This window comes from Scyliorhinus torazame, chromosome 26, assembly GCF_047496885.1.
Source record: "Scyliorhinus torazame isolate Kashiwa2021f chromosome 26, sScyTor2.1, whole genome shotgun sequence".
In the NCBI taxonomy this organism is placed as follows: Eukaryota; Metazoa; Chordata; class Chondrichthyes; order Carcharhiniformes; family Scyliorhinidae; genus Scyliorhinus; species Scyliorhinus torazame.
In genome coordinates, this window is record NC_092732.1 from 33261642 (window position 1) to 33281712 (window position 20071).

Here is a 20071-nt window from a genome sequence, read left to right on the forward strand (position 1 = left end):
CGAGGTCCAGGACCGGGAGGAGGCCGGCAGCGGCCAAGGTGCTTAAGGACTTCATGGAGCAGATGGGAGGAGTAGACCCTTGGAGATTTAGTAGGCCTAGGAGTAAGGAGTTCTCATTCTTCTCCCATGTTCACAAGGTATATTCACGGATAGACTTTTTTGTCCTGGGAAGGGCACTGATTCCGAAGGTGACAGGGACGGAGTATACGGCCATAGCCATCTCGGACCATGCTCCACACTGGGTAGATCTGGAGGTAGGAGAGGAAAAAGAACAGCACCCACTCTGGAGAATGGATATGGGCTTATTGGCGGATGAGGGGGTATGTCTAAGGGTGAGGGGATGTATCGAAAGGTACTTGGAGCTTAATGACAACGGAGAGGTTCAGGTGGGAGTGGTCTGGGAGGCGTTGAAGGCGGTGGTCAGAGGGGAACTGATATCCATAAGGGCACATAAAGGGAAGCAAGAGAGTAAAGAAAGGGAGCGATTGCTGAGAGAACTTCTGAGGGTGGACAGGCAATATGCAGAGGCACCGGAGGAGGGACTGTACAGGGAAAGACAAAGGCTGCATGTGGAATTTGACCTGCTGACCACAGGTAAGGCAGAGGCACAGTGGAGGAGGGCACAGGGTGTACAGTATGAGTATGGAGAGAAGGCGAGTCGGCTACTGGCCCAACAATTGAGGAAGAGGGGAGCGGCGAGGGAGATAGGTGGGGTGAGGGATGAGGAGGGAGAGATGGAACGGGGAGCGGAGAGAGTGAATGGGGTGTTTAAGACATTCTATGAGAGGTTGTATAAGGCTCAGCCCCCGGAAGGGAAGGAGGGAATGATGCATTTCCTGGATCAGCTGGAATTCCCGAAGGTGGAGGAGCAGGAGAGGGCGGGACTGGGAGCACGGATTGAGGTGGAGGAGGTGGTAAAGGGGATTGGGAGCATGCAGGCGGGGAAGGCCCCGGGACCGGATGGGTTCCCGGTGGAATTTTATAGGAAATATATAGACCTACTGGTCCCGCTTTTGACGAGAACCTTTAATGAGGCCAGGGAAAGGGGGAAGTTGCCCCCGACTATGTCGGAGGCGACAATATCGTTACTTTTGAAGAAGGATAAAGTGTGGGTCCTACAGGCCCATTTCCCTTTTGAATGTAGATGCTAAGCTCCTGGCCAAGGTAATGGCGACGAGGATAGAGGACTGTGTCCCGGGGGTGGTCCATGAGGATCAAACTGGGTTCGTTAAGGGGAGACAGCTGAACACGAACATACGGAGGCTGCTAGGGGTGATGATGATGCCCCCACCAGAGGGGGGGGGCGGAGATAGTGGTGGCGATGGATGCCGAGAAAGCATTTGACAGGGTCGAGTGGGACTACCTGTGGGAAGTGTTGAGGAGATTTGGTTTCGGTGAAGGGTTTATTGGATGAGTACAGCTGCTATATAGGGCCCCGGTGGCAAGTGTGGTCACGAACAGGCAGAGGTCTGACTACTTCCGTCTTTATAGAGGGACGAGGCAGGGGTGTCCCCTGTCTCCGTTACTGTTTGCATTGGTAATTGAGCCCCTGGCCATAGCACTGAGGGGCTCCAGGAAGTGGAGGGGAGTGCTCAGGGGAGGAGAAGAACACCGGGTATCCTTGTATGCCGATGATTTATTGCTGTATGTTGTGGACCCGGTGGAGGGGATGCCTGAGATAATGCAGACGCTCGGGGAGTTTGGGGAATTTTTGGGGTACAAATTGAACATGGGGAAGAGTGAGTTGTTTGTGGTACATCTGGGGGAGCAGAGCAGGGGAATAGATGACTTACCGCTGAGGAAGGTAACAAGAGATTTCCGGTACTTGGGGATCCAGATAGCCAGGAGTTGGGGAACCTTACATACGCTTAATTTAACACGATTGGTGGAACAGATGGAGGAGGATTTTAAGAGATGGGACATGGTGCCCCTGTCACTGGTGGGTAGAGTGCAGGCGGTTAAAATGGTAGTCCTCCCGAGATTCCTTTTTGTGTTTCAGTGCCTCCCGGTGATGGTCACGAAGGCTTTTTTCAAGAAGATCGAGAAAAGCGTCATGAGTTTTGTGTGGGCTGGGAAGACCCCGAGAGTGAGGAGGGGGTTCTTGCAGCGTAGCAGGGATAGGGGGGGGGGGCTGGCACTACCGAGCCTAAGTGAGTACTATTGGGCCGCCAATATCTCAATGGTGTGTAAGTGGATGGGAGAAGGGGAGGGAGCGGCGTGGAAGAGACTGGAAATGGCGTCCTGCAAAGGAACCAGCCTACAAGCACTGGTGACGGCGCCGTTGCCGTTCTCCCCAAAGAAATACACCACAAGTCCAGTGGTGGTGGCAACACTGAAAATTTGGGGGCAGTGGAGACGGCGTAGGGGAAGGACGGGAGCCTCGGTGCGGTCCCCGATAAGAAATAATCATAGGTTTGTCCCAGGGAGAATAGATGGGGGATTTGGAGCATGGCAGAGAGCTGGGATTGTGCAACTGAGGGATCTGTTCCTAGACAGGACGTTTGCGAGTCTGGGAGCGCTGACGGAAAAATATGGGTTGCCCCAAGGGAATGAATTTCGGTATATGCAACTGAGGGCTTTTGCGAGGCAACAGGTGAGGGAATTCCCGCAGCTCCCGACGCAGGAGGTTCAGGATAGAGTGATCTCAGAGACATGGGTGGGGGATGGTAGGGTGTCGGATATATATAGGGAAATGAGGGACGAGGGGGAGATCATGGTGGATGAGCTGAAGGGAAAATGGGACGAAGAGCTGGGGGAGGAGATTGAGGAGGGGCTGTGGGCAGATGTCCTACGTAGGGTAAACTCTTCGTCCTCGTGCGCCAGGCTCAGCCTGATACAATTCAAGGTCTTACACAGGGCACATATGACCGGAGCAAGGCTCAGTAAATTTTTCGGGGTAGAGGATAGGTGCGGGAGATGCTCGAGAAGCCCAGCGAATCACACCCACATGTTTTGGTCATGCTCGGCACTGCAGGGGTTCTGGGTGGGGGTGGCGAAGGTGCTTTCGAAGGTGGTGGGGGTCCGGGTCGAGCCAGGCTGGGGGCTGGCTATATTCGGGGTTGCAGAAGAGCCGGGAGTGCAGGAGGCGAGAGAGGCTGATGTTTTGGCCTTTGCGTCCCTAGTAGCCCGGCGAAGGATATTGTTAATGTGGAAGGAAGCTAAACCCCCGGGCGTGGAGACCTGGATAAACGACATGGCAGGGTTTATAAAACTGGAAGGGATAAAGTTCGCACTAAGGGGTTCGGCTCAGGGGTTCACCAGGCGGTGGCGACCGTTCATTGACTACCTCGCAGAACGATAAAGGAAATGGGAAGGTAACAGCAGCAACCCGGGGGGGGGGGGGGCTCAGGTGGGTCCTCAGGGGTGTTTTTGTAAAGATATTGGTACTTGGTTATGTATATTGAATTGCTGATTTTATTATTTGGGAGAGCTATTATTTTTGTTATGGCAATTGCCATTTAGTTTATATATTATTTATTTATTTGTTAAAATACGGTCACGGTTATTTATATTGTTTTGCTGTTGTAAAAAAGGGAAAAACCTTTGTCCTGTTTTGTTTGGCCGAAAAAGTTGAATAAAATATATTTTTAAAGAAAAAAGTGGATTGAGAGCGGATGTGTTTCTTTGTTTCAGTGGGAATAAAGATAGCACTTAAGGGTTTAAGTGTCACTGTATTGTTTCAGGGGGTTTTGTAAGCTATTTTCTGGTGTGCTGTTAAAGATTTTGGGCGGGATTCTCCGCGAACCAGCGGGACGGCCCACTCGGGCGCCGAGACGTGGCGTGGATCAGCCGCCCAGATGGTGCGGAATCCTCCGCACCTTCAGGGGCTAGGCCGGCGCCGGAGTGATTGGCGCCGCGCCAACCGGTGCCGAAGGGCCTACGCCGTCATCCCGAGTGGGCCGAGTGGCCACCTGTTTTCGGCTGGTCCCGCCGGCGTAAATCACAACAGGTCCTTACCGGCGGGACCAGCCGAAAACAGGTGGCCACTCGGCCCATCGCGGGCCGGAGAATCGCCGTGGGGGGGGGGGGGGCACTGCCAACGGCCCCCGACCGGCGCGATTCCTGCCCCCCACCAAATCCCCGGCACTGGAGAATTCGGGAGCCGGCGGGGGCGGGATTCACGCCCTCTAATCCTGCGCTAGTAACAAAGATTGTTTTAATATACCATATCCCTATTTTGTGTGAATTCACTCCCGGGGCGAGGAATCCTTTCCGCACACTCTTACAAAATTAAAATAAAATATTGGGGTTCCTGTCCAGTATCTTAGTCGCTGCTGGGGGCTCGTCCGGGATTCTAATACTCTCCAGTCAAGCCACTTGTGTTTTGTTTGCTGTGTGCAAGGTGCTGTTTGAATACAAGGTGTTGTAACCTGGCCAATTACTTGCAGGTGGCCACCTCAACCCAGCTGTCTCCTTTAGTTTGTGTTTACTGGGACGGTTCCAGTGGAAGAAGCTCCCGTTTTACATGTTCTTCCAGACGCTCGGAGGCTTCGTCGGTGCTGCCATTGTGTACGGAGTCCACCACGGTTCGTATTCCCCCTTATCGCCAATCAACGTTCCGTACCTTTCCCCGCGGCGAGCCCAATGATCGCCGTGTTCCCATTCCTAAATATAAGGCAGTAAGGGGAAAGTGTAAGGCAGAGAAGCCATAGTCAAAAATCAAAAAAGGGCGACAGTACAAGATACAGTGACTGAGGGGAGCTCAGTGAATAGGCCCAGTAATACTAAAAGGAATAAAACGGGAAGTAAGAACATTAATGGTAAGCGACGCGGCAGGTTGTTACATGAAGATATGGGTTCAACGACAAGGAAAATTAGAAGAGTTAAGAGGAAAATTAACTCAAGAGAGGTTACTGATCGAGGTGTTAAGATTCAAAACAGAGGTATAAAAGCCAACATAAGTGTACTTTACCTGAATGCTCGTAGTATTCGGAATAAGGTAAATGAGTTGATGGCGCAAATCATCGTGAATGACTATGATTTAGTGGCCATTACTGAAACATGGTTAAAGGATGGTCACGACTGGGAGTTAAATATCCGAGGGTATCAAACTATTCGGAAGGACAGAGTGGATGGTAAGGGAGGTGGTGTAGCTCTGTTATTTAAGATGACATCGGGGCAATAGTAAGGGATGACATCGGTGCTGTGGAGGATAAGGTTGAATCCATTTGGGTAGAAATCAGGAATAGTCACTGGTAGGAATAGTCTATAGGCCACCAAATAGTAACATTATGGTGGGGCAGACAATAAACAAAGAAATAACTGATGCATGTAGAAATGGTGCAGCAGTTATCATGGGGGATTTTAATCTACATGTCGATTGGTTTAACCAGGTCGGTCAAGGCAGCCTTGAGGAGGAGTTTATAGAATGTATCTGCGATAGTTTCCTAGAACAGTATGTAATGGAACCTACAAGGGAACAAGCGGTCCTAGGTCTGGTCCTGTGTAATGAGACAGGATTGATTCATGATTTCATAATTAGGGATCCTCTTGGAAGGAGCGATCACAAAATGGTGGAATTTAAAATACAGATGAAGGTAAAATCAAACACTAGTGTTTTGTGCTTAAACAAAGGAGATTACAATGGGATGAGAAAAGAACTAGCTAAGGTAGACTGGGAGCAAAGACTTTATGGTGAAACAGTTGAGGAACAGTGGAGAACCTTCCAAGCGATTTTTCACGGTGCTCAGCAAAGGTTTATACCAACAAAAAGGAAGGATGGTAGAAAGAGGGAAAATTGACCGTGGATATCTAAGGAAATAAGGGAGAGTATCAAATTCAAGGAAAAAGCATACAAAGTGGCAAAAATTAGTGGGAGACTAGAGGACTGGGAAATCTTTAGGGGGCAACAGAAAGCTACTAAAAAAGCTATAAAGAAGAGTAAGATAGATTATGAGAGTAAACGTGCTCAGAATATAAAAACAGATAGGAAAGGTTTCTACAAATATATAAAACAAAAAAGAGTGGCTAAGGTAAATATTGGTCCTTTAGAGGATGAGAAGGGAGATTTAATAATGGGAGATGAGGAAATAGTTGAGGAAGTGAACAGGTTTTTTGGGTCGGTCTTCACAGTGGAAGACACAAATAACATGCCAGTGACTGATGGAAATGGGGCTATGACAGGTGAGGACCTTGAGAGGATTGTTATCACTAAGGAGGTAGTGATGGGCAAGCTAGTGGGGCTAAAGGTAGACAAGTCTCCTGCCCCTGATGGAATGCATCCCAGAATGCTAAAAGAGATGGCTAGGGAAATTGCAAATGCACTGGTGATAATTTACCAAAATTCACTAGACTCTGGGGTGGTCCCGGTGGATTGGAAATGAGCAAATGTGACACCACTGTTTAAAAAAGGAGGTAGGCAGAAAGCGGGTAATTATAGGCCAGTGAGCTTAACTTCGGTAGTAGGGTAGATGCTGGAATCTATCATCAAGGAAGAAATAGCGAGGCATCTGGATGGAATTTGTCCCATTGGGCAGATGCAGCATGGGTTCATAAAGGGCAGGTCGGCCCAACTAATTTAGTGGAATTTTTTGAGGACATTACCAGTGCGGTAGATAACGGGGAGCTAATGGATGTGATATATCTGGTTTCCAGAAAGATTTTGACAAGGTGCCACACAAAAGATTGCTGCATAAGATAAAGATGCAAGGCATTAAGGGGAAAGTAGTAGCATGGATAGAGTATTGGTTAATTAATAGAAAACAAATGGGATTAATGGGTGTTTCTCTGGTTGGCAATCAGTAGCTAGTGGTGTCCCTCAGGGATCAGTGTTGGGCCCACAACTGTTCACAATTTACATAGATGATTTGGAGTTGGGGACCAAGTGCAATGTGTCCAAGTTTGCAGGCGACACTAAGATGAGTGGTAAAGCAAAAAGTGCAGAGGATACCGGAAGTCTGTAGAGGGATTTGGATTGGTTAAGTGAATGGGCTAGGGTCTGGCAGATGGAATACAATGTTGACAAATGTGAGGTTATCCATTTTGGTAGGAATAACAGCAAAAGGGATTATTATTTAAATGATAAAATATTAAAACATGCTGCTGTGCAGAGAGACCTGGGTGTACTAGTGCATGAGTCGCAAAAAGTTGGTTTACAGGTGCAACAGGTGATTAAGAAGGCGAATGGAGTTTTGTCCTTCATTGCTAGAGGGATGGAGTTTAAGACTAGGGAGGTTATGCTGCAATTGTATAAGGTGTTAGTGAGGAGTATTGTGTTCAGTTTTGGTCTCCTTACCTGAGAAAGGACGCACTGGCACTGGAGGGTGTGCAGAGGCGATTCACTAGGTTAATCCCAGAGCTGAAGGGATTGGATTACGAGGAGAGATTGAGTAGACTGGGACTGTACTCGTTGGAATTTAGAAGGATGAGGGGGGATCTTATAGAAACATATAAAATTATGAAGGGAATAGATAGGATAGATGCGGGGAGGATGTTTCCACTGGCGGGTGAAAGCAGAACTAGGGGGCATAGCCTCAAAATAAAGGGAAGTAGATTTAGGACTGAGTTTAGGAGGAACTTCTTCACACAAAGGGTTGTGAACCTATGGAACCTATGGCTCCTTCATTAAATGTTTTTAAGATAAAGATAGCTCGTTTTTTGAAGAATAAAGAGATTAAGGGTTATGGTGTTCGGGCCGGAAAGTGGAGCTGAGTCCTCAAAAGATCAGCCATGATCTCATTGAATGGTGGAGCAGGCTCGAGGGGCCAGATGGCCGACTCCTGCTCTTAGTTCTTATGTTCTTATCCCCTCAATGACAAAACATTCCCATTCCCAAGTTCTTCCCATTCCCATTCACCGTGACTTTCACACTCCCATTCCCAAATTCGTTCCCAAATTCTCATATTCCGCACATTCACATTCCCAAAGACCCTTCCATCCCAAACGCCCACATTTTTTCATTCCCAGAGATTACCAAAGCTCCTCACATACTGGCTCCCAAAGATAATCCCATTCCCAATTATCCTCACATTTCCATGCCCGCAAACTCCTCATGTTCCCACTCCCAAAGGCGCTCCCATTCCCAAAGATGTTCACATTCCCAATCCCAAAGATTCCCATTCCCAATCATCAACATATTCCCACTCCAATAGATCTCCCATTCCCAAACATCCTCACATTCCCGGTCCCAGAGAACCTCACATTCCCAAAGATCTTCCTATTCCCAATTTCTGCACGTCCTTGATCCCAAAGATTCTCACATTCCTATTTCCAAATACCCTCCCATTCTCTAAGATCCTCCCATTCCCATTTCCTAAAGCTCCCACATGCCATGTACGAGCCAATCGGTGTGAACTTGACGCAATTTTTTGTGCCCCCTTACAGATGGGATTCACGCTGTCAATAACGGGACCTTATCTGTCACTGGGCCACGAGCAACTGCCTTCATCTTTGGCACCTATCCAGCACCATTCCTCACCCTTTCGAATGGCTTCATTGACCAGGTAGCCGGATTCCTCTTGTCAATTCCCGCTGTTCCACCGTGGGTAGGATTGGACCCGGGCCGGTGGCCGCATTAACGGTGGGCGGGTCAACGGCTCGCGGCAAGGACCTCGTTGTAGGTTCCACATTTCGATAATTGCACTGTATGGCTGACCTGTGGACCTGGGAGAGCCTGAGATTACCCCTCTAAGTGCGTTAAGAACAGGGGGGTTGTGATCAACATCTTCGAACTTTAAGCCAGCTTGTCAAATCAGTACCAAGCTTGTTGATGGAGAATGGAGCCAGGCACTAATAGGCTTCTTGCTAGGTTTCTTGACATAGAACATAGAACATAGAAAATACAGCACAGAACAGGGCTTTCGGCCCACGATGTTGTGCCGAACCTTTGTCCTAGATTAATCATAGATTATCATTGAATTTACAGTGCAGAAGGAGGCCATTCGGCCCTTTGAGTCTGCACCGGCTCCTGGAAAGAGCACCCTACCCAAACTCAACACCTCCACCCAACACCAAGGGCAATATTGGACATTAAGGGCAATTTATCATTGGCCAATTCACCTAACCTGCACATCTTTGGACTGTGGGAGGAAACCGGAGCACCCGGAGGAAACCCACGCAGACACGGGGAGGACGTGCAGACTCCGCACAGACAGTGACCCAAGCCGGAATCGAACCTGGGACCCTGGAGCTGTGAAGCATTGTGCTATCCACAATGTTACCGTGCTGCCCTTAAGAACAAATAAATCTACACTATATCATTTTACCGTAATCCATGTACAGCATTCTTCACCTACTAACAGCACCATGCCCCCAGCGGTCTCCCTTTATAAGTGCTCGAGGGACTTAAATTAATGCGGTCATGCAGCTGGGCAACATAAGTTTATAATTATCACGCCATTAACACAGCGCTCCCTCAGTGCTGACCCTCTGACAGTGCGGCGCTCCCTCAGTACTGACCCTCTGATAGTGCGGTGCTCCCTCAGTACTGACCCTTCGACAGTGCGGCACTCCCTCAGTACTGACCCTCTGACAGTGCGGCGCTCCCTCAGTACTGACCCTCCCACAGTGCGGCGCTCCCTCAGTACTGACCCTCCCACAGTGCGGCACTCCCTCAGTACTGACCCTCCGACAGTGCGGCGCTCCCTCAGTACTGACCCTCTCACAGTGCGGCGCTCCCTCAGTACTGACCCTCCCACAGTGCGGCGCTCCCTCAGTACTGACCCTCTCACAGTGCGGCGCTCCCTCAGTACTGACCCTCCCACAGTGCGGCGCTCCCTCAGTACTGACCCTTCGACAGTGCGGCGCTCCCTCAGTACTGACCCTCTGACAGTGCGGCACTCCTTCAGTACTGACCCTCCGACAGTGCAGCACTTCCTCAGTACTGACCCTCTGACAGTGTGGCACTCCCGCAGTACTGATCCTCTGACAGTGCCGTACTCCCTCAGTACTGACCCTTCCACAGTGCGGCGCTCTCTCAGTACTGACCCTCCCACTGTGCGGCGCTCCCTCAGTACTGACCCTCCCACAGTGCGGCGGTCCCTCAGTACTGACCCTCTGACAGTGCGGCGCTCCCTCAGTACTGACCCTCTGACAGTGCGGTGCTCCCTCAGTACTGACCCTCCCACAGTGCGGTGCTCCCTCAGTACTGACCCTTCCACAGTGCGGCACGCCCTCAGCACTGCCCCTCCGATCATACGGCGCTACCTCAGGACTGACCCTCCAACAGTGCGGCACTCCCTCAGTACTGACCCTCCCACAGTGCGGCACTCCCTCAGTACTGACCCTCCCACAGTGCGGCACTCCCTCAGTACTGACCCTCCGACAGTGCGGCACTCCCTTAGTACTGACCCTCCCACAGTGCGGCGCTCCCTCAGTACTGACCCTCCCACAGTGCGGCGCTCCCTCAGTACTGACCCTCCCACAGTGCGGCACTCCCTCAGTACTGACCCTCCCACAGTGCGGCGCTCCCTCAGTACTGACCCTCCCACAGTGCGGCACTCCCTCAGTACTGACCCTCTGACAGTGCGGCGCTCCCTCAGTACTGACCCTCCCACAGTGCGGCACTCCCTCAGTACTGACCCTCCCACAGTGCGGCGCTCCCTCAGTACTGACCCTCTGACAGTGCGGCGCTCCCTCAGTACTGACCCTCTGACAGAGTGGCGCTCCCTCAGTACTGACCCTCCCACAGTGCGGCACTCCCTCACTACTGACCCTCCCACAGTGCGGCACTCCCTCAGTACTGATCCTCCGAAAGTGCGGGGCTCCCTCAGTACAGACCCTCCCACAGTGCGGCGCTCCCTCAGTACTGACCCTCCCACAGTGCGGCGCTCCCTCAGTACTGACCCTCCCACAGTGCGGCACTCCCTCAGTACTGACCCTCTGACAGTGCGGCGCTCCGTCAGTACTGACCCTCCCACAGTGCGGCGCTCTCTCAGTATTGACCCTCCGAAAGTGCGGGGCTCCCTCAGTACAGACCCTCCCACAGTGCGGCGCTCCCTCAGTACTGACCCTCCCACAGTGCGGCGCTCCCTCAGTACTGACCCTCCCACAGTGCGGCATTCCCTCAGTACTGACCCTCCCACAGTGCGACACTCCCTCAGTACTGACCCTCCCACAGTGCGGCACTCCCTCAGTACTGACCCTCCCACAGTGCGGCGCTCCCTCAGTACTGACCCTCCCACAGTGCGGCGCTCCCTCAGCACTGACCCTCCCACAGTGCGGCACTCCCTCAGTACTGACCCTCCCACAGTGCGGCGCTCCCTCAGTACTGACCCTCCGACAGTGCGGCGCTCCCTCAGCACTGACCCTCCCACAGTGCGGTGCTCACTCAGTACTGACCCTCCCACAGTGCGGCACTCCCTCAGTACTGACCCTCCGAAAGTGCGGGGCTCCCTCAGTACTGACCCTCCCACAGTGCGGCACTCCCTCAGTACTGACCCTCCCACAGTGCGGCGCTCCCTCAGTACTGACCCTCTGACAGTGCGGCGCTCCCTCAGTACTGACCCTCTGACAGAGTGGCGCTCCCTCAGTACTGACCCTCCCACAGTGCGGCACTCCCTCACTACTGACCCTCCCACAGTGCGGCACTCCCTCAGTACTGATCCTCCGAAAGTGCGGGGCTCCCTCAGTACAGACCCTCCCACAGTGCGGCGCTCCCTCAGTACTGACCCTCCCACAGTGCGGCGCTCCCTCAGTACTGACCCTCCCACAGTGCGGCACTCCCTCAGTACTGACCCTCTGACAGTGCGGCGCTCCGTCAGTACTGACCCTCCCACAGTGCGGCGCTCTCTCAGTATTGACCCTCCGAAAGTGCGGGGCTCCCTCAGTACAGACCCTCCCACAGTGCGGCGCTCCCTCAGTACTGACCCTCCCACAGTGCGGCGCTCCCTCAGTACTGACCCTCCCACAGTGCGGCATTCCCTCAGTACTGACCCTCCCACAGTGCGACACTCCCTCAGTACTGACCCTCCCACAGTGCGGCACTCCCTCAGTACTGACCCTCCCACAGTGCGGCGCTCCCTCAGTACTGACCCTCCCACAGTGCGGCGCTCCCTCAGCACTGACCCTCCCACAGTGCGGCACTCCCTCAGTACTGACCCTCCCACAGTGCGGCGCTCCCTCAGTACTGACCCTCCGACAGTGCGGCGCTCCCTCAGCACTGACCCTCCCACAGTGCGGTGCTCACTCAGTACTGACCCTCCCACAGTGCGGCACTCCCTCAGTACTGACCCTCCGAAAGTGCGGGGCTCCCTCAGTACTGACCCTCCCACAGTGCGGGGCTCCCTCAGTACTGACCCTCCGACAGTCCGGCGCTCCCTCAGTACTGACCCTCCCACAGTGCGGCACTCCCTCAGTACTGACCCTCCGAAAGTGCAGGGCTCCCTCAGTACTGACCCTCCCACAGTGCAGCACTCCCTCAGTATTGACCCTCCCACAGTGCGGGGCTCCCTCAGTACTGACCCTCCCACAGTGCAGCACTCCCTCAGTACTGACCCTCCCACAGTGCGGCACTCCCTCAGCACTGACCCTCCCACAGTGCGGCACTCCCTCACTACTGACCCTCCCACAGGGCGGCACTCCCTCAGTACTGACCCTCCCACAGTGCGGCACTCCCTCAGCACTGACCCTCCCACAGTGCGGCACTCCCTCAGTACTGACCCTCCCACAGTGCGGCACTCCCTCAGTACTGACCCTCCCACAGTGCGGCACTCCCTCAGTACTGACCCTCCGAAAGTGCGGGGCTCCCTCAGTACTGACCCTCTGACAGTGCAGCACTCCCTCAGTATTGACCCTCCCACAGTGTGGCGCTCCCTCAGTACTGACCCTCCCACAGTGCGGCACTCCCTCAGTACTGACCCTCCCACAGTGCGGCACTCCCTCAGTACTGACCCTCCGAAAGTGCGGGGCTCCCTCAGTACTGACCCTCCCACAGTGCAGCACTCCCTCAGTATTGACCCTCCCACAGTGTGGCGCTCCCTCAGTACTGACCCTCTGACAGTGCGGCGCTCCCTCAGTACTGACCCTCTGACAGTGCGGCACTCCCTCAGTACTGACCCTCCCACAGTGTGGCGCTCCCTCAGTACTGACCCTCTGACAGTGCGGCGCTCCCTCAGTACTGACCCTCTGACAGTGCGGCGCTCCCTCAGTACTGACCCTCAAAGTGTTGACCTAGATTATGGGACTCGGGTGTCTGGAGCCAGGACTCAAACATTTGGCCTTCTTATAAAAATAATAATCTTTTTTGTTGTCACAAGTAGGCTTACATTAACACTGCAATGAAGTTACTGTGAAAATCTCCTCGTCGCCACATTCCGGCGCCTGTTCGGGTACACAGAGGGAGAATTCAGAATGTCCAATTCACCCAACACGCACGTCTTTCGGGACTTGTGGGAGGAAACCGGAGCGCCCGGAGGAAACCCACGCAGACACGGGGAGAACGTGCAGACTCCGCACAGACAGCCGTGTATCGAACCCGGGAGCTGTGAAGCAACAGTGCTAACCACTGTGCTACCGTGCCTCCCCGAGCTTCTCACGCTGAGGCGAGAGCGGACGGCAGAGTCACCCCGAGGTAACAGATCTCTTGCCCAATGATCGAGCTGGCCCCTTGAGGGGGGCTAGCTCTTGGCTGGTGTTTCGGCAGCGGAGGTAGGGTGGCAGTGGAGGCTGGTAGGGGATTATCCGAATTGCACAATGATGAAGACGTGTAGCTGTCAGCCTCTCGCAGGAGCCAGGCTTGAGGCCTGTCCGCCGCATTCCAACCAAGCCCTGTTTCCTCTCCGTAGCTAATCGGCACCGCCACTCTACTGCTTTGCATCTTCGCTGTCCTGGACGGCAAGAACAACGGCGCCCCCAAAGTCCTGCAGCCTATCTTCATTGGCCTGTCGGTTGTCGGCATCGGAATGTCCATGGGATCCAACTCCGGCTACGCCATCAACCCCGCCCGAGATTTCGGACCCCGCCTGCTGACCCTCGCCGCGGGCTGGGGGACTGAGGTCTTCACGTAAGTACAGCGGCGCCCGTGCCCTGTCCACGCGGAGTTCCCCTCCCCCCTCCCCAGCTAGAGTTCTTTGAGGAGGTCTCAGCGAGGGTAGATAGGGGAGACCCAGTAGATGTCATATATCTGGATTTATTTTTAGATGGGAGTGTTGGAGATGGTATTCTGGCGTGGATAGAGGATTAGCTGGAGGACAGGAAGCAACGAGGAGCGATAAGGGGGTTTTCTCGAGTGGGTGGGCAGTCAGTGGCTTGTCGCATGGAGCGGGGCCCGGACCTCACCTCCTCATTAGATAATGATTCGGAGGAAGGGAAGAGAGAGTGCTGTGGCCACATTTGGGGAGGGTACAAAGGTGGGAGGTGTCAGGTTGTGATGAATGATCACGGATATGGCGGGACTGTCAGATGAGGAATGATTACACAGGTAATCCTTGGAGTTCAGAAGAGTGCGAGGTGATTCATTGAAACGCATATGATTCTTCCAGGGTCAGACATGGTAAATGATGGGAGGAAGCTCCCATGATAATAATAATCCCCCATGATAGGAGGGGGTGGGACCAGAGGACATAGTCACAGAATAAGAGGGTGTTCATTGAGGACGGATTTGAATAAATAATTTCTTCTCTCAAAGTGTTCTATCACTTCCGAACAGCAATATTTACTGGTCTCTCAGTTCAAAAAACAAAAGCTTGGCGGTTAACTGTTCCCTGGTGCATTCTCCATGGCAATACCCGTACTGGCCAGAGCCCCACATACCAACCTATTAGCACACCTGCGGTAAATTGTTGTTGGCATTCTTGCTTATTGGCCTGGTGAGTGTCGGAGGAAATATTTTGACAGTATGTTTCTTTTCTCGGCTATGCTCAGTATTCTGCTATTCTGCCACATTATACAGTCTATTCTGCCATGTTTTTGTCCTGCTCCTCCTCACAGCTTACATTCACATCTAACTTTGTGCCACCAGCTATCACGGATACAGTACACTCAGACCTCCCAGCTAAATCATGGATATAGGTTGGCTGAGGCCCGATCTCTGAACCTTAGAGTGTCAGCCGAGGCTCAAACACTGATCCTTAGAGTGTCAGCCGAGGCTCAAACACTGATCCTTAGAGCGTAGGCCGAGGCCCAATCTCTGATCCTTAGAGTGTAGGCCGAGACCCAGTCTCTGATCCTTAAGACTGTAGGCCGAGACCCAATCTCTGATCCTTAGAATGTAGGCCGAGGCTCAAGCACTGATCCTTCGAGTGTAGGCTGAGACCCAATCTCTGATCCTTAGAGCGTAGGCCGGAGCCCAATCTCTGATTCTTAGAGTCTAGGCCGAGACCCAATCTCTGATCCTTAGATTGTAGGCTGAGGCCCAATCTCTGATCATTAGAGCGTAGGCCAGGAGCCGGATCTGTAAAGATTTAATCACCTGCTAATGGTCGCATTCCAAGCATTGTTTGGCATCTTTGAATTTGTCTATATATGTGTTTCTGGAACATACCTCTTCATTCACCTGAGGAAGGAGCTGCGCTCCGAAAGCTAGTGACATCGAAACAAACCTGTTGGACTTTAACCTGGTGTTGTAAGACTTCGTACTCTGATCATTAGAGTATAGGCCGAGACCCAATCTGTGATCCTCAGAGTGTAGGCCGAGACCCAATCTCTGATCCTTAGAGTGTTGAAGCCCAATCTCTGATCCTTAGAGTGTAGGCCGAGGCTCAAACACTGATCCTTAGAGTGTAGGCCGAGACCCAATCTCTGATCCTTAAAGTGTATGCCGAGACCCAATCTCTGATCCTTAGAGTGTAGGATGAGGCCCAATCTCTGATCCTCAGCCTATAAGCCGAGACCCAATCTCTGATCCTTAGAGTGTAGGCCGAAGCCCAATGTCTGATCCTTAGAGTGTAGGCCGAGTCCCAATCTCTGATCCTTAGAGTGTAGGCCAAAGCCCAATCTCTGATCCTTAGAGTGGAGGCCGAGACCCAATCTCTGATCCTTAGAGTTTCGGCCGAGACCCAATCTCTGATCCTTAGAGTGTAGGATGAGGCCCAATCTCTGATCCTCAGCCTATAAGCCGAGACCCAATCTCTGATCCTTAGAGTGTAGGCCGAAGCCCAATGTCTGATCCTTAGAGTGTAGGCCGAGTCCCAATCTCTGATCCTTAGAGTGTAGGCCAAAGCCCAATCTCTGATCCTTAGAGTGGAGGCCGAGACCCAATCTCTGATCCTTAGAGTGTTGAAGTCCAATCTCTGATCCTTAGAGTTTAGGCCAAGACCCAACCTCTGATACCTAGAGTGTAGGCCGAGACACAATCTCTGATCCTCAGAGTGTAGGCCGAGACCCAATCTCTGATCCTCAGAGTGTAGGCCGAGACCCAATCTCTGATCCTTAGAGTGTAGGCTGAGGCCCAATCTCTGATCATTAGCGTGTAGGCCGAGACCCAATCTCTGATCCTTAGAGTGTAGGCCGAGACCCAATCTCTGAACCTGAGAGTGTAGGCCAAGACCCAATCTCTGATCCTTAGAGTGTAGGCCGAGACCCAATCTCTGATCCTTAGAGTGTAGGCCAAGACGCAATCTCTGATCCTCAGAGTGTAGGCCGAGACTCAATCTCTGATCCTTAGAGTGTAGGCCGAGACCCAATCTCTGATCCTCAGAGTGTAGGCCGAGACCCAATCTCTGATCCTTAGAGTGTAGGCTGAGGCCCAATCTCTGATCATTAGCGTGTATGCCGAGACCCAATCTCTGATCCTTAGAGTGTAGGCCGAGACCCAATCTCTGATCCTTAGAGTGTAGGCCAAGACGCAATCTCTGATCCTCAGAGTGTAGGCCGAGACTCAATCTCTGATCCTTAGAGTGTAGGCCGAGACCCAATCTCTGATCCTCAGAGTGTAGGCCGAGACCCAATCTCTGATCCTTAGAGTGTAGGCTGAGGCCCAATCTCTGATCATTAGCGTGTAGGCCGAGACCCAATCTCTGATCCTTAGAGTGTAGGCCGAGACCCAATCTCTGAACCTTAGAGTGTAGGCCAAGACCCAATCTCTGATCCTTAGAGTGTAGGCCGAGACCCAATCTCTGATCCTTAGAGTGTAGGCCAAGACGCAATCTCTGATCCTCAGAGTGTAGGCCGAGGCTCTAACACTGATCCTTAGAGTGTCGGCCGAGGCTCAAACACTGACACTTAGAGTGTAGGCTGAGGCCCAATCTCTGATCCTTAGAGTGTAGGCCGGGACCCAATCTCTGATCCTTAGAGTGTTGAAGCCCAATCTCTGATCCTTACAGTTTAGGCCAAGACCCAATCTCTGATCCTTAGAGTGTAGGCCGGGACCCAATCTCTGATCTTTAGAGTGGAGGTCGAGACCCAATCTCTGATCCTTAGAGTGTAGGCCAAGGCCCAAACGCTGATCCTTCGAGTGTAGGCCGCGACCCAATCTCTGATCCTTGGAGTGTAGGCTAAGGCCCGATCTCTGATCCTTAGTGTGTCGGCCGAGGCTCAAACACTGATCCTTCGAGTGTAGGCTGAGGCCTAATCGCTGATCCTTAGAGTGTAGGCCGGGACCCAATCTCTGATCCTCAGTGTATAGGCCGACACCCAATCTCTGATCCTTAGAGTGTTGAAGCCCAATCTCTGATCCTTAGAGTGTAGGCCGAAGCCCAATGTCTGATCTTTAGAGTGTAGGCCAAGACCCAATCTCTGATCCTCAGAGTGTAGGCCGAGGCCCAATCTCTGATCATTAGAGTGTAGGCTGAGGCCCAATCTCTGTTCCTCAGAGTCTAGGCCGAGACCCAATCTCTGATCCTTAGAGTGTAGGCCGAAGCTCAATCTCTGATTCTTAGAGTGTAGGCCGAGACCCAATCTCTGATCCTTAGAGTGTAGGCTGAGACCCGATCTCTGATCCTTAGAGTGTAGGCTGAGACCCGATCTCTGATCCTTCGAGTGTAGGCCGAAGCTCAATCTCTGATTCTTAGAGTGTAGGCCGAAGCTCAATCTCTGATCCTAAGAGTGTAGGCCGAGACCCAATCTCTGATCCTTAGAGTGTAGGCCGAGACCCGATCTCTGATCCTTAGAGTGTAGACCGAGACCCGATCTCTGATCCTTAGCGTGTAGGCCGAGACCCAATCTCTGATCCTTAGAGTGTAGGCCGAGACCCAATCTCTGATCCTTAGAGTATAGGCCGAGACCCAACCAATGGTTGTGAGAGTTCATGGCAGTGTCACCACCTATCCAATAGAGCCTGCTTTCATTTTCCCATCAAGGAGGCATCAGCCTGCCTGCTCACGGCTTCAGGGCATCCCCCCATTCTGCTGGCATCCAACCCTAGCCATCGGCTCCAGTGGCGCTGCTGGAACAAGGGAGCTTCTGGGCAAATGGCGCTGGGGTGAGACCACACTGTGCAGTGCACAGTTTAGGCCCCCTTACCTGAGGAAGCCTGCCTGAGGGGGGGACCGTTATTTACTTCGGTGCCCGGAGCATGTGTAAAGAGAGACCGTTGGGACACAGTGGGGTTGGTGGGGGGGTATTTGATTGGCAGGCTGTTCCTGGAGGCGGGACATGCTGCCAATTAACTGAATGACAGACAAACAGGACATTTGCCACATTCAGGCCTCGCTTCAAGTTCTGCTCTCGTGACGGCCTATAGATGGGAGAATCGGGTGCAAAAGGAATTAGAATGCTTAGGTTAAAATGGACAGCAATGGCGTTTCTAACCTTGTTCCCTCCCCGTCTCTCTCTCTCTCTCTTCAACACCCCGGCAGGGCTGGCAACTCCTGGTGGTGGATACCCATCGTGGCGCCCATGGTGGGCGCCGTCCTGGGCGCCCTGGCGTACGAGCTGCTGGTTGAACTGCACCACCTGCAGGCCCAGGACGAGTGCGAGGGGAGGGAGCAGACGGACCAGAAGCTGAAGGAGGTGGGCGGCTGCAAGGAGGGCCCCGCCTGCCGGAGAGACCCGGACAGCTCGGGGGACCAGTTCGTCATGGCGATGTGAGGTGGGGGTGGGGGGTTGGGCGGGGGGAGGGGAGACCCCGGCCCCCCGGGATTTGTATCAAATCCTGCGGCTGTTGACCCGCTGGACAAGAGTTCAAAGGGCAGCGCCCTGTAACCTTGGCAACACCCCGGCAGGGCTTGGCAACTCTGGTAGCGAACTAGACGCTCGACCATGTTCTCCCTCCAAACCCTTCCTCCCCCCCCGCCCCCCCCCCGCCACCACCCTCTTACTCATTGACCCACAGTGACTTCTGTTATGGGCCAGGGGTTAGAAAAGTCCAAAGTATACCATGGAGTTTACCTGACCCACAACTATTTATCGATTTTGGCTATGAAGGGCCTATCCTTCGGGTCTTAATCGTCAGAGGCCTTAAGCACTCGTAATCAAAAACAAAGATTATTCGACAAATTCAGTTAACATTTCTATAAACACACACTAAGTAAGCATTTTTATCAACTACCACCAATAATACCCCACACAGCTACAGTACTCTACATATAACCCTTAATAAATTCCCCCCTTTAACTGTTCCAATTCAATGACAAGATCCCATAAACCAGCAAACCCTTTTCAAAGATGTGACCCAGGACACAACGCTGAATATCCGTGGTAGAGCTCAACGTTTTAAGACTGTGGTGCGGATCTTTTTGTTCTTTACAAAGCAGCACGTTTGGCTTCCTTCCAAAAGACAGTTATCACTTTTAAACTAACAAGTGACCTTTTTAAAAAATAAATTTAGAGTACCCAATTATTTCCCCCCCCCCCACAATTAAGAGGCAATTTAGCGCGGCCAATCCACCTACCCTGCACATCAAACACTGGTATGTGGGGGGTGAAACCCACGCAGACACGGGGGGGGGGGGGGGGGGGGCCGGGGAGAGAATGTGCAAACTCCACACGGACAGTGACCCAGGGCCGGGATTCGAACCCTGGTCCTCAGCGCCGCAGTCCCAGTGCTAGGCTCGATTCCCGGCTTGGGTCACTGTCTGTGCGGAGTCTGCGCATTCTCCCCGTGTGTGCGTGGGTTTCCTCCGGGTGCTCCGGTTTCCTCCCAGAGTCCTAAGATGTGCAGGTTAGATTGTGGTATGGGGAGCACTGGCTGTGCGGAGTTTGCACGTCCTCCCCGTGTGTGCGTGGGTTTCCTCCGGGTGCTCCGGTTTCCTCCCAC

At 52.8% G+C, this 20071-nt stretch overlaps 1 protein-coding gene across 2 annotated transcripts in view; it reads left to right on the forward strand.

Moving 5' to 3' along the window:
* LOC140402948 (aquaporin-3-like) overlaps positions 1-18909 on the forward strand; it is a 32745-nt gene extending 13836 nt beyond the window's left edge. Inside the window, exons 4-7 of one of the 2 annotated variants that reach the window (XM_072490591.1) lie at positions 4389-4526; positions 8323-8441; positions 13722-13939; positions 18672-18909. In XM_072490591.1, coding sequence (XP_072346692.1) covers positions 4389-4526; positions 8323-8441; positions 13722-13939; positions 18672-18903 — 707 coding nt within the window. In that variant the 3' untranslated portion in view covers positions 18904-18909. The remainder of the gene's footprint in view (positions 1-4388; positions 4527-8322; positions 8442-13721; positions 13940-18671) is intronic. The other variant, XM_072490592.1, reaches the window with a different exon arrangement.
* Positions 18910-20071: the final 1162 nt, after the last annotated feature.